The following is a 15,142-nucleotide window of genomic DNA, read 5'->3' as shown; positions in this document are numbered from 1 at the left end:
CGTATCAATACTTTGATACTTTTATTCCGTACGTTACCGATACCAAGTATAGGTATGATTACGTACCCATAGCTCAGACCGAGATGTAATCAGCTACTCGTAGACAAAATAAATAGTCACTGTGTACAAGTTGTATACAATTTGTATACTGAAATGCATTTCAAATGTTTTTATATAAATGATTTTCTTTATTTTGTATTTTGCCGAGGATGGAAAACATGTGAAAAATGTATTGATAATAAACACTGTGGCAATATTTTTTATGTTTTCGGAATATCTACGTTATCTAGGTGAAGTCGAGAAAAAATGTAATGTGTGGACTATAAATTGGCGTGCACCTATATAGCAGCAAAGGTTTACAAACCATTGTAGGTATAATTTGTATGCAGACATTCATGTATCTTGGTCTGAACTAGGGAAGCCAATCCCGAGCCAAATTTTTGATCCCGGGATTCCGGGATTTTTCGATAGTTAATATTAAATTTTTATATACTTATACAAAAAACATTGATAAAATCGGTCAAAAATAAATCTTGTATAATTAAATTTATGCTATTTAAGACATTTATTGTTAATGTTGTGTTTAGTGTTTGCATAATATATTATATGAGATTGCTATTTCTGATAGTAAAGATGTAATGAATGGGTTAGGGAGATTTAAAATAAGTAAATCATGGTTTATGACCTTTCCGGTTCAAAAATCTAATTACTCAACCAAATATCACACTGTCGTAAAACGTCTGAGATCATGGTGGAATCACTTTGTTCAAAGTGCGAAGCATTGTTTTTTTACAATATTTCTCATTTTTATTAATTTATGTGAAAAAATAAAATGAATTGGCAACACACGGCTAATAAATCAAACTTCATTCAAACTCAGTTTATTTTTAATGTAGTTATATGTTATTAAAAGTATTTTTTCTATTATATTTTCATTTTTATTTTATTTTCCATAAAAAATGATAAAAAAAATCAATCCCGAAAGTTTCGGGATTATGTTTACCAATCTCGGGATACATAGGTATCGAAAATAGTTCGGGGTCCCGGGATTGGAAACCCTAGTCTGAACTATATCACAGTGAAAGTCAAAACAGTATTGAGTAGACATTTCCATACCTATTCTGGTATAAGGCTGAACAACTTGTAGGTAGGTATACTATCCACCTGTGGGATAAATACACAACGAAGCGGCTAGGACAAAAGGACTAAGTAACATTTTGGGTACTATACTATTAATAAATTGTTTACGATTGTTTAGAATAAATCTATCTTTCAACGTCTTCAAACTGTACCAGAAAGGTTTATTTCGTGTTAAAGCAATACCTATTTTTTAGTTTAGGTAGTTAGTAGAAAATATATGACGACTGACGAGTCTAAAGATGTTGAATCTTCTTCTATATGGAGCCTTCTACGGTTTCCCTATGCAAATCAGTGGACCAAGTTTCATTAAGTAAGTGCTATTTTTGTATGCCAAAGAAAAATAGGTGAAACTCAGAGCAGTAATAAGCATAGAGAGAGAATATTGTCCGATTATATGAAGCCGGTTTCTTTGCGTTGTTACGCACAGTTGAACCTCAATTTTATTATTATTAACTTACTTATAAAACGTTATACCACATCTCGGTTCTCAGTGCGGCACATTGCATCACATTTCAATACAATACAGTTAACCATATTTTCTATTAAGTTGACTAAACACATTGACCACTAAATTTATATATCGCAAAACAAAACTACTTATATTAAATTTCAGCAACACGTACTCCCGATTTTACCCTAAGCACATTAGACAAACCAATATTTACCGGCTTCACGACTTAGCTTCACTAAGTCGTTTATTCATAATGTCCGCTATCTTACTATGATGCTTTCTCACTCGCACTTAGTTTAGTTTTTGTTCAGACCTTGAACGATTTTTTTTATTTCATATTTTGTATGAAAATTAGTAATCCCGGAATCCTTTTTTGACCCACTATCATCTCTATTGAAAAGGGTTTTCTTCAACTTGACGCTTGGACAAAATTTATAAATGTCACATTTCAAATTGGTCTCTGTAAAATAGCAAATTGCGACTCGATATTGTAGGATACATAGGTATTATTTAATTATTTCCAGTGACATCCCTAGGCGGTCATTAAGCAGAGTTATAATGCCATTCTTTCCCATTTTTAGTTAATTTTTTCCTGAAAATTCGTTAGGTAAGTACTTAGAACCTTTTTTAATATTTATTTCCATTTTAAGCAGACGAATAAATACAGAAAAAAAAATACACATCATCTACTGAGAATTAGATCATTTCCATGAAAAATGCTCCTAGACAGAGGTGGTTTTAGGTAAGTGGAGGTCTGTGGCGCTGAGAAGTTTGGAGGCACCCATGTGAAAATTTTGCCTATAGGTACGCTAAACCGCCATTAAAATATATTTTACAATACAATAATAGTTATGTTGTCAGGATTGTTTATGCTACGATTATTTTTTTTAAACCAAGATATCGTTACTTTCCAATGAAGCGACCATATCGTCTGCTTGACGGAAAACCGCCACTGCCTCGTTGTAATATTTGTATACGTTCCTTCATTCACCAACCTTTATAATGTGCCACACTACGGGACGTCACTGATTATTTCTATATAAATAATTAATAATTGTGATGTGCCTATTCAACAAACTTTCTGGATTAACACACCCGATAAAGTGTTCATAAAACTAATTTCTTGTGTAATTTCTGTAAGCAAACAACGGAAAATGGAGCCATTTTATTTAATTATCTTTAATAATATATATAATAATAGTCTTTAATGTTTCTTCGCTTAAGAATGTATTAAAAACCCGATAATAATCATTTAAATATAAATCTTTTAAAAAAAATAATTAAATATTCTCAATTCATATTCATTTTATTTTTTAACAGTTTTCATGAACAATTTCTTTACAGACATACAAAAACAATACTTTCAATGACTTCGGTAAAAAACATTTAATATAATATTAAGTATAATATTATTATTAGTATCGATTGGATAGTATTTAATAAATTTACCTAATTACACATTTAGAGAGCTTAAAAACATGACAATAGTAAATACACACCTATAACTTAAATATCAATATTTTAACTGTACAGGGGATATAAAATATACATAATGTAAAACCATTATTTATTCACGAATAGTCTACAAACGAGCGAAGAGACTTTCATCAATTCTCGCAGTCATTTGGTTTTTCATGAGTACAACTCACGGCACTATGATTAAAAAATGTTCCTAAATCACAACTAAACACCATATCGAGCACTTGCCGCGGGCTGAACCCCGGGGAACAAAAATGAAACGTCCTACAATCAGTTTTATCAGGATAAAACTTGTAATATTTTTTCCCCTTGCACGAAAATTTCACGGTGGTTGCATTTTTTTCACCCATAGTCACTAAATTCACTGAAGTTAGATTGTACTTTTTTAAACTTTGTGACGAATTGTTTGAATTGATTTTCGAATCTACAAAGCTCACTGTGGTACTTTCTATTGTGGCTACGTCTAGTGTTGTTTTCGCAGAACTGTTTTCCGTCGTAGGTTCAAAAGTTTTTGATTTTGCAATCGAATCGGTAATAATTACATCTGTTTTCTTGAAGTGGTCATTTAAGATACCCTGAATTGTGCTTGTATTATGTGAGTTCATTGCGTTAGGCTTAGGCGTTAGTGATCGTGTTATTTTGTTAATTTTATTTTGAGATTTTGGTTTATTGGAATTTGATATTCCTATAACCTTAAATCCTAAGAATGGTTTTTCGGTAGATTTTTTATTTGATTCATTGTAAATGGAATCTTCTGAACCTCTTTTCTTAGATGACTCATTATTTTCGTACGTCAAGGGTTCATAATTATCATCAACGTAATCGGGAGGAATCCAAGGAGTTGTTGTAATTACTGTCGATTTTTTTGAGAGATTTTGATCTTCATCTTTATTTGATTTGTCGTTGTGCGGCGTATTCGTTGGTGTTAGGTCTATACTAATAGGATCTTCTAAATCGGTGCTTAGCGTGGTAGTTGAGGTAGTTTTATTAAATTGTTGGTTTTTTTCAGTGTATACTTCAAATGTGGTCTGCCTCACTATTCTATTTCTCAAATGTTTTTTGTTACTTCGTTTAGATCGGTTCCTGGCTAACTTTGGAACATCAAGGAAGAAGGGATCCAACAATACATCTGATTCTTTATAATTATCATAGTTTGTGGGTACGAGAGGCTTGACAGCATGGACAAGACTTCCAACGGTGTAATTCAATTTTTTACCATTACTGTCGCTGACTGATGCACTCGCCGTGACAATAACTCGGGGGAGACTTTTAGTGTAGTTATTATTTCTAGTCGCCCACGTGTTATAGTAAGGAGTAGACGTAATCGTGGTAGTTTCCACGGTTTTTTCAGATATTGTCTTATCTTCATATTTATCAGCTTCTTGACTTCGTTTGTGTTCATAATGATATTGTGAAAAATCTTGATGGATAAACGGATACGTAGGTGTCAATTTTTCGAAATCGTATTCACTTTCGATAGAAATTTCATGTCTCTCTGATGGCTGGTAGCTCTGGAAAGCTTTAGGGGGCACTTTAGAAATCTGTTTTTGATTTTGATTCGGGCTTGAAGAACTCGACTGACTCGGTTTGAATCCTTGAGGCGATTGCGGTTTTCTGAAGCTGAAGTAAAGTGGTTCATTTTGTTGTTTGGGAGCCGAGAGACCTTGGTGTCCGGTCGGTATATTCCCATGGGTGTTTGGAGTCGGTACCAGTGGAGTCCTTTTTGGTGTATTGAAAGGTTGGTAAGTGTTGAATTTTTCAACATATTTTTTAGTGTCAGACTGCGGCGTGGAGCTAGTTAAGTAGGCTCTATTAATGGGAGAATTTTCATTAGCGTTATTAGCGGATTTCAGTCCATCAGCATTGTACGTTCCGTGTCCAGTGTGAGTGGTGACGGTGACATGTGAATTTTGGCCGTCGCTGGAGAACGATTGCTGCTGGAAGGAAATGGCAGGAGTCTTCCGGCTGGCGTCGTTTTGTTTATTGTGATGATATATAAAATCTTGCGGGCTAAAAAGTTGTGAATTATCATCGACGTTCGTAGATTTAGAATCGTCTTCCCCGCTGCTCTGAACATCGTAGTCTTTGTATTTGTTCTTCTGTCCGGATAAATTTGGCTGTGGCCTCTGCAGCTGAGAGTCGGTGTTGTAATGTTGGTAGTGGTGGCTAGATTGCGTTGTCGCATTCTTTTTCGGAACATCGCTGTTATCATTGTCGTCGATTAAGTCATAGGTGTCGTCTTCTGTGTCGCTGGAATCGTGGTAAGACTGAATGGTGGTGTGATAGTAGGTGGTTTTGGGTGTGGTGTGGTAGACTCGGGGGGTGGTCGTCGTGATGGGTCGTTTTGTGGTAGTCGTTGTGGTAGTGACGACTGTTGTAGATTTCGGCGTAGTTGACGTCTCGTCGTATACTTCTTCGAGATCATATTCTTCGTCTTCTTCTTCTTCATCATCAGCATCTGTAAACCAGAAAAAAAGATATAAAAAAAATATTTTTGAGAAATAGGGCAATTTTCCAAAATTACAGAAAAATCATTGAAATTCAAATATTTTTAAATGATGTTTATCATATATAGAATCTTTTTATTATTTTTTCAAAATTATTTGTCACAACCAATAGGGAACATTTATAATATGTTCTAAATTGGTAAAAAATGGAAAATCTCGGGTAAATTATCAGTTTATGTCAGCCCAGTCCGTAAACTTGATAGGAAAACCGGCAATATAACAATGATCTCTCCTATGATATCTCGTAAATCAAGTAAATACAATATAATAATCTCGTGTATATAATATATATATTATACTGTAAATATTAAATGCCCTTTAGCGAACAATATAGTTGGTTGATTCTAAAATGTAAAATCGCTGTAGAGCCGATCATTATAGTCTTGGAGCATCCGTAGCCCGCTTGGGTATAATAAATGACCCTACGTCGCGAAGAAATTAAGGTGATATCTTTACCTACCAGAGGCACCTAGCGGAAAAATACGAAGCTGGCAATTTGAGACATTTTTTTTGATAATTCACAATTTCAACTGTGACAACTGTGTACAATGGGAAAAATAAAATATATTTTTTTATTTCAAAGAGAAAGCGACAAATAAGAAAAAACGGCTAAAAATAAGGGTTTTACTATTAGATACATTTATTGTTCCAAGTAATTTCTTGAAACAAAATTATCGATTTATGTTGTTTGATAAGTTTTCTTGGAACTGGTGTATCTATTTTGTCAATTAATTATAGTTATAATGTTTTTTTTCAATCTAAAAAACATTGATTTTTACGAAAAATAAAAATGTATTTTATTCGGTTATTTTTGAATAATTGCAACAAACGAATACGACGATTTGTTCAATTTTTTTTTTAATTTTTAGATATAATTTATGTAATATTTTAATTGCGTTTTAATGAGGTTTTTGTCAATTAACATTTTTTAATTACTATGCACCAGGAGGTGGCGCCTCTAACGGCGAAAAGTGGCAATTATATTTTCTATAAGATTTGAATTGGTGTGTTTTCTAATTGCCGTAAACTTATTTTTATGAGCATCGGAAACACTCCCCTATGATGAATTCATTCCTGACGAATGGTGGTGTTGTTTAGAAACCAAGTTTAGAAAAGTCCCTCAAACTACGATTTAAACAAAAGAAATATTTTATTACGAATGGTCTGAAACAATTTGAGAAATTTATGTTAGCATTAAAATTAAGCCGTCTTCTCATTTGTTTACTTGTATATTGATAAAATAAAGCAAACATTCATCATCAGTCAATTTCAATACACTTCTAGCAACGTTCCCTCTATTTTTTATATTGTGTGTGTGGTAAATTTACACCCCCCCCCCCCCACAAACAAACTCATACAATTTTTCATTAAAACTTATATTGTTAAGGTCAGTGACGTCCCATGGGGGTAGGCAGATTGAGCGTCGCTGGGGGCGGCGGTTGCTCGAAGGGCGGCAGATCAAGGATAATCATTTGGTATATTATAAAGAAATAGCTACCAAATTTAGTAAAAACGAAGATATCTACCCATTAAAAAAATCAGCTCACCGGTTGGATACAAAATATATTTATTAATACAAAAGGTTTAATGTGACTGTGGTTTTTTGTCGGGTTCGCAATGTCTAGTTTACTTTCGTTGCTCTTCGACGTCTTTGGTGACCAGAAACGAAACGTGCAGATTTGCGAATAATTAGAGTCTGACTAATTAACCATGGCGCATGGAAGTTGCGTTAGCCCTCAAAATTAAAGATGTCAACGATTTGAGTCTATATCGTAGTGTCGCGCCGCTATTATATCTTAAACCTTAGCGATCTCAGGCTAAAAACTAATATCATTACAAATGTTTCCAAGTTTAAGACCAAAAGCGACAAGGATCGCCCTTAATTTCTCAAAACAGAGTAAATTAATGTATTTCAAAAATGACATGTAAGAATAACCAACATCAAAAAAATCCCCACTTTTAGGGGAAAATATTTTAAATTTAATTTTTTATGTTTTAGTGGGTATATGTTTTGTTAGTAATGTATCCATATAACACATTTCTTAGATATTGGAGTCATGAAAGGATGATAAAAAATACTGTATAGAAATGGGGCGGCATTTTGTCTAGGGACGTCACTGGATCCACATCATGACCCCCTCAACGAGGGGCTAACAGGGCTCCAGCCTGGGGGGCCTGGCGAGGCAGGTCGAACAGTTAAGTGAGATAAACCCACACAAAAAAGTCGAGCAGAATTTTATTTTATAATTATTTTTGAAGTTATACTTCTTTATGCGCGTTTAGAAAATCAGATCAGAGTGTATTTTTGGCGTGTGACATGTAACACATATATTTTTTTTCACACGAAAAAAATCGCATTCGATTAGATTCGAACCACGATTGTTCGGTTATCAGCCGAACGCACTGCCTTTACGCCACAGTATGATAATGCAATCGTGATGATTATACAGTATAATATTATGGTTTAGAATTGTTCCGTTCCCTAAGCAGCGAACTTATTATTATATGTACTAAGAATTGTTCCGTTGCCTAAGTAGAAACGAATTTATTATTGTTGGCCAAAATAAAATAAAAAAACCGAGAAATAATTAAAATTGTCTTTAAGTGTCTAGAATAAATCACCGGCATTCCAATAAGCGGCCCTCCTTTACTCTAGTTTTTATTCATATGGGGCTATTAAAACGTCAATTCTATCTTATATCACACTTTATTATTTGACAAATCTGAAACATGACGTCTCGCGCAATGACGTGATCATAGCCGACCATCGTGCCCATAGAATAAGGAGTATGGATTATTTTTAAAACAATGCTTACGGGCCCTTTTAATTAATTTTGTAATTAACGTGTTAATTTGCATTTGAAAAGTAATTAGCAAAAACACAATTTTGTGCGGCCCGTAAGCTATGGGTTAATAGTTTTCCAGATTTAATCGTTTTTCTCTTAATTGTGTTGATAAGAAAATTATTCGTTGTGGAAAAACTATGTTTATTGTGATACCTATATGCTCCGCCTATAAGAGAAGTAGTAATTTTATTATTGCGTTTCATACATTTTGTTACGTAATAATAAGATAATATTAATATTATTATGTAAAAAAACAAAATATTATTCAAGGTACGTGAACGAAATGCTGTAATTACCGAAGAAAATTTTTTTTTAGTAAAAAAATACCCAAATATATAATAAAGTTACTATATTGTACGTATTGTGAGGGAAATTCTACTTTTCTAGCTTCTAACTTCAAAAGAAAATCAAAACAGTTGTCAGAGTTCCGGTGACTTCGACGTGCAAATTTTAAATGAGCCGGATCCGCTGGCGAGGGGGGGGGGGGTTTATACCCCTACGATATTTTATAGTGAGAAAATGCGCATGCGCGGATTTTTTGGGCGACCATTTTTTTCATATAATGTCTTTTGTTTTCGATTTTTCTCGGAGCGGCTGTCAAAATCTTTTTCCATTTTCAAATAACTACGTGGAGATTTCGATATCACATTGGCAACTCTTTGGTCGCGGAATAATATTAAATTTTTTAATTTAAAAACTTTCTTTAATGGTTTTCATATCCCAATATAATATTATTATAGATATTGATCGTGAGTGCCAAGTGAAATTCAGATCACATCGACTGCATGGCTTTCAACTACAATACAATATAATCCAATAATATGTACTATCGCCAAATACATCGTTTGATCGTGGGTGCATTATAAGACAGATAATTAAGATCTAGTCAAAGAATCTAGTTTATCACAAGTTTTGTTTTTATTTTGTTACGCCAAAGAAATATAACTTCTAACGCGCGTACATAAATACACACACCGATTATTTTTTGCGTGTTTCCTAATAAAAATGATTATTTATCCAATATGGCGAAGGGTCGCATGTTACTTGGCTATCACAAAAGAGCGTCGCGATCTCTGCTCAGTGACGTCCTGTGGGGGTAGGCAGAATGAGCGTCGCTTGGGGGCGGCAGTTACTCGAAAGGTGGCAAATTGAGGAGAATCATTAGGTATATATAGAAATAGGTAGGTACCACAGCTTAGCTAAAATTCAGCTCATTGGTTGGAAATAAAATGCATTAATTAACATAATAGGTTTAACAGGACGGTATTTTTTGTCGGGGTCGTGATGTCTAGTTTACTTCCGTTGTCCTTCGACGACACGTCCTTGGTGAGCAGCAATGATACATGCAAGTTGTCAGGTGTAGTATTTTTAAATGTATCTGAATCCGTGGGCTCTCAATATTGTCTATTAAAGTAGAGATGGCATTTAAATTAGGTTTAGTGGTCTATTTTGTTAGTACTGTAACCATACAACACCTTTCTCAGATATTGGAGTCATGAAAGGATGATAAAAATAGTGTACTTATAACAAAATGGGGCGGTATTCTGGCGCTGCCTAGGGGCGGCATTTTGTTTAGGGACATCACTGGTTTAGGTAGGTACCTATTTATTAATTTCAGCGATTTTATATAATAATAACACTAACAACGATAATTTTTGAATTACCTACTTAAATAAAAAAATAGGAAATAAAGAAAAAAAGTAACTGTTTTTACTTCATTAGATAATTAATAATTATCAGTTTTGTATTAGCTACCACAATTTTTAATTTTGCTTATGTGTTCCTTTCCTTCATGGCCACTCTTGACTAGTCATATAAATTCGGTTGAAGCACACTTGAGTGCATGGCAACCTCAGTTTAGGTAACTGTTCCTGAGACATTCTCAGTTATAAAAAAGCAATTAGACGAAATAATGTTCGCGCTTACGCAGTAGGTAGGTACAAGTTAATTTTCCTGAATCATCTCGTATAAAAAGACATACATATCCTGAAAAACTATCGCGTTTGATATAATATATGCATTGAATTCTATTACCATTTCTTCAAGTGAATGTGAACGTGAATTTATGCAAATGAATCTAATTATCACCCCAATAAGAGCTTCTTTGAAGACCAAAACAGTTTCTGGACTTTTGTTCATCAAACTCGTCGGACCACCTTTGACACTTTATGGTCCTTCAAAATACGTTGATCGGTGGTTACTCGATTGAAGACATTCATCCATAAACTCTCAGAAAAGGAATCAAGACGATTTGCCAAACGAAAATTGGACTGAACTTTGGAAATCACCATGGCCCCCACAAAGGGGGGACTGGCTCTGGCCTGGGGAATTGACCAGATAAATGAGATAAACGCACATCACAAATTTGCCCAATCGTAAAAAAAAATCACCTGCAATTTCCTTCAGGCGTATTAACATTTTAAAATATGTGGTTGTGTAATTAATTGCATTTTTTGGTTAATTTTTGTTGATACACTGAATGAATACCCTTAATTTTACCTCGAACACCATTTGAAAAACGCTACTATAGAGCGTCACACTGCCTTTAACCTTAGTGATAGGTAGGGGGCCGCCAAAGATCCTGGACGGGGGGCACGCTTCAGGATTTGGGGGCCATGGAAATCACTACTTATATACTTTTATTCAAATATCTATACCTATGATGTTTTTTCAATTTTATTTTTTCAATTTTAGTTGTTTTATTTGTATATTATGTTTGTTTGTTTAATTTTTTTATGCGCTTCTTGGCATAGGAAAAGTTGCTTTAAATGATATTTGAATACTATTTTCCTTAGTAGGTAAGAAGTTTGGCAAGAAGTGAGTTCTGGCACCTTTGTTTTTTTTAAACCCTGGGTAGGCATATCAACTTGGACACTAAAGACGCACCTAGCGCGTAACGATTAGGTGGCCAATCGATATAATTAGCATACTATTTAAATGTGGTAAGGTGAGTTAGGGTAAGTGCGGCATGTAAATTGACTAGATGAACTTTAAGCTGATGTTGAACTTTACACGATTGTAATATCTTTTCGAAATTTTTGTTGACTGTTCACCAATGATCTATTTTTCGACTACCATAATATTCATTAGATCTAAATGTTGCATGAATAATTATAATAAAAACGTTTTAAGGAAACAAGACGAGTAGACGCTATTACCCCCGCATTTGGGGTAAGAGCATCTAGTTAAATTATTTCTCATAATTATTACCAGTCGAAAAATATATCAACCTCAGGATAATATAATATTTTAAGTGCAACATTTCCATTGTTTATGGTGGTAAATTTCCTTAGGGAACAGAAGATATTAAATGAAATCAAAAAGGTTGGGTAAGTGCGGCATATGTAGCACTAGTGATGTAACTGTGGTAAAATAAAATAGATAACTCGTTATTTTTTTAAATTACTTATTAATTAATTAAAATACATAATTAATTATCTTCATTACTATGAGAATGTCAATAATTCACAGATTTTTATCACAGATAAATATCATTTGACAATATTATTATATGTATATATATTTTTTAATTTTACTATAAAATCAAAATTCTAATACAATCCAATCCATTCCAATTAAACTCACATAAGTAATTATTATAAGGTACTACCAGGTCTATGGTCCACGTATGTTTTTATAATAATCTGACAGAATATAAAAAAAGTCCGATTGAAATAAAATGCAAAAAATATATATACCATTGTTTAAATAATAACTGTAATTATATCATATGTTTTTAGATTTTTTTTATCAATATATAATTACAGTGACATCTAGATAAGATACCTCGAAGATTCATTTAAATTGGATTGTAATTGGAATTAGATTCTGAAATAATTTTGAGCTATATGCTTTGTAATTCGGGGAATAGATGGCTCTATGAAATCGAAACTTTTGATGACATCCCCCTTAAGTACTACATGATTAATTGTAATGATAACAGTGTAGTTATGTTATTATATACCTATGTAAAGCAAAATAGCAAAATAAGTCACAGAAAACAAGGAAAAATGTCAAATGATATTGTATTACCGCGATGTGATGATGTATCAGCCTTTATAATGGGTGGTGCAGTATTTCCGTATAATTCCAAATTTAAACTATAGAAATGCTCTGATTTGCTGCAGTCCACTTCGTCGACTCTTTCGCATACCCTAGTCTCCTGAAAAAGAACAAAAAGAACATCGAATGAAACTGACATTATAAAAAAACAAGTTTCAGTTTTTGATATGCAGACGACTGCAGCTCACTGTTTAAGTATCAATGCTCGCCAACAGTTTGCTCGTTGCGGTATCAATATTTTCCTCTAAAATGCCTATTTTAAAGATTTGCAACAATGTGAGAAGTTTGTATAAAATTCGCAGATCAATCTATCAATACACGAATAATATTAATTCTGATGGATGTATTGTAGGGTTAAGCAGTTCATGCAATTCTTAGGGGCAGCGAATAAAGGAAGAATACAAATACGTATATACAGTTGGGTTCGTAGAAAGGGTAATAATTGTTTTCGCTAGCGCCGCACAGAATATGCCTACTTTGAATGCTAGTAGATGTCAGTGGCGAGGGGTGGAGGTAGGCTGTTAAGATTCGACATAAATAATGCACACCAAACTTTGTCAGAAGTATTAAAGTAAGTATTTTTTATCATTGAAGCAATAATACAATTTACGGATGGTGCTGGTTAGTTTCTAAAATTCAATTTCAACCCTGCCTAAACCAAACCATAATAGTTTAGGTGTGATATAGGCGATCCTACCAAAATAGTGCACACTTTTTCAGTCATACTTATTTGTTTTCGTTAAATTTAAAATACATATTATTACAGATGGTGTTGGATAATTTTTTTTAATTCATTAAACCAAACCGTAATCGATAAAAAATATTTAATAGGTAAACGAATATTTTTTGACTAATATCTATTATGGCTTGGATTAGGCAGGATTTAATTGAAATTTAAAAACTAACAAACACTATCTACACATTGTAGTTTTAGTTCAATAAAAACAAATACCGGGTTGACTGATAAAGTTTAGTGTGCACTGTTTATGTTGAATATTAACAGCCTACCTCCACTCTTCGCCACTGGTAGATATACATAATACCGGAAAGAATACATGACGATAGTTAATAATAAATAAAGTAGTAGGCATTAATTATATTTAAATAAACATTTGAACTGGAAACGGAAGGCAGCGACGTAATTTTATTATTTCATCATTGGAAATATTTATCCGGACAATAATTGTTGATTTTAATGACAAGAAATATTCAAACAGTCAATACAAATAATGTATTGACACACTTGATATTATAAAATACTACTAAAAAACATATAATCTCACTTCATAATATGGAACGAATGGTGAAAAAAGCGAGTTTATAACACTAATTTGTATGCATATATAATTGTAGATAATCAGAAAAAAACCACGATCGTAGGTATATGTGAGTTGGTAAATATACGAAAAATAATATCTAAAATTAGTACAGATTTGATTGAATAACTGCATGGAAATAAGTCGTAATACGAGTACTATTGGATATAACGTTATGTGCGGTATTTTATAATTTGTGATTACAAGAAATTCATGCCTTCCCCACGTACCTGATCGAAAACGGTGCCATTGAGGCATAGGAACTTGATGTCCATAGGCTCTTCCAATTGACCTATGGTGCAGACGTGGAACATCTGGCAGTCCGTCTCCAAGTCTGCGTAATAACCTCCGATCACCTTTCCCGTGCAAGAAAAGTTTGTCTCAGGAAGGTTGTCGAAGTCCAGGTACTGGAATCAAAAGCACATGACTATATAATTATACGTTCCACTTTGTAAGTTCGCCTTCTAATGATGCTGCTAGAGCCATCCACGAGTTGCATGGTTGACAATATAGAAATAGTGAGCGTGGCATTTGACCCTATGCAAGAATTAAAGTACATATTATATCCTTACACCCACGATGGCCGCGCGGCTTAAACGTCGGCCTATAGTATCGTGGGTCCCAGGCTCGAATCCTGGGTCTGACAAATACACACATTGTTTTTAAATTCGTGTTTGAGTCAGAGTATGGACTTAATAGGTTGAGCAATTAGTGGCTGATATCCATTTCACGTAAAAACAAAATCTGTTAATACAAACCTCCACTACCACCCATATGATCCTAATAGGATTGGACATGGTCGAAAAAAATTCTATAAACACAAAGTATCAGCGTTGCCAACTTATCATATAGGAATATATGAATATTCCTATATGAATAGCTAGATAACACGCATCTGGTGTATTTTTAAACCACAATTTCAAATTTCCCAAGAATATTTCACCAGATTTGCTTGAAAATCAACGTGCTGGCGTTTAATACATAATTATTATGTGTTGCCAATAATACTAGGAGTATAGTATATTTATACTATAGTTTAAATAAAAGGGATCAACGATCTCAACGGTTTTTTTTTAATTTCTGGATGAAAAGAAAAATAGGCCGAAAGAACTAAAAAAATCTTTATTCTAGTGAAAATAATTATGACTTATTTTTTCCAAATGCTAATTTCTCTTTAAATTTTTATTTTGAGAAAATTTAGTATTTTTCTTCCATCTAGAATATTATATAACTCTATTTGGAATATTTTAGTGAATGATAGTATGGCAATTAACATCGAAAGGTTTGATTTAGAACCTAAGTAGTTTCTTTAAGATTCCAATACCCGCAATATTATGTTTT

General features: G+C 33.4%; 1 protein-coding gene across 1 annotated transcript in view; it reads right to left on the bottom strand.

Annotated features, from left to right (window-relative positions):
• Positions 1-2,886: 2,886 nt before the first annotated feature.
• Positions 2,887-15,142, bottom strand: part of LOC147067873 (uncharacterized) — a 204,209-nt gene continuing 191,953 nt past the window's right edge. Inside the window, exons 5-7 of the mRNA XM_085952828.1 lie at positions 14,032-14,208; positions 12,456-12,585; positions 2,887-5,528 (exon numbers count right to left, since the gene is read on the bottom strand). Coding sequence (XP_085808954.1) covers positions 3,199-5,528; positions 12,456-12,585; positions 14,032-14,208 — 2,637 coding nt within the window. The 3' untranslated portion in view covers positions 2,887-3,198. The remainder of the gene's footprint in view (positions 5,529-12,455; positions 12,586-14,031; positions 14,209-15,142) is intronic.

Source organism: Rhyacophila brunnea, unplaced genomic scaffold, assembly GCF_057557595.1.
Source record: "Rhyacophila brunnea isolate RB1 unplaced genomic scaffold, BYU_Rbru_1.0 scaffold_3, whole genome shotgun sequence".
Classification (NCBI taxonomy): domain Eukaryota; kingdom Metazoa; phylum Arthropoda; class Insecta; order Trichoptera; family Rhyacophilidae; genus Rhyacophila; species Rhyacophila brunnea.
This window is presented reverse-complemented; position numbering and strand designations above follow the sequence as displayed.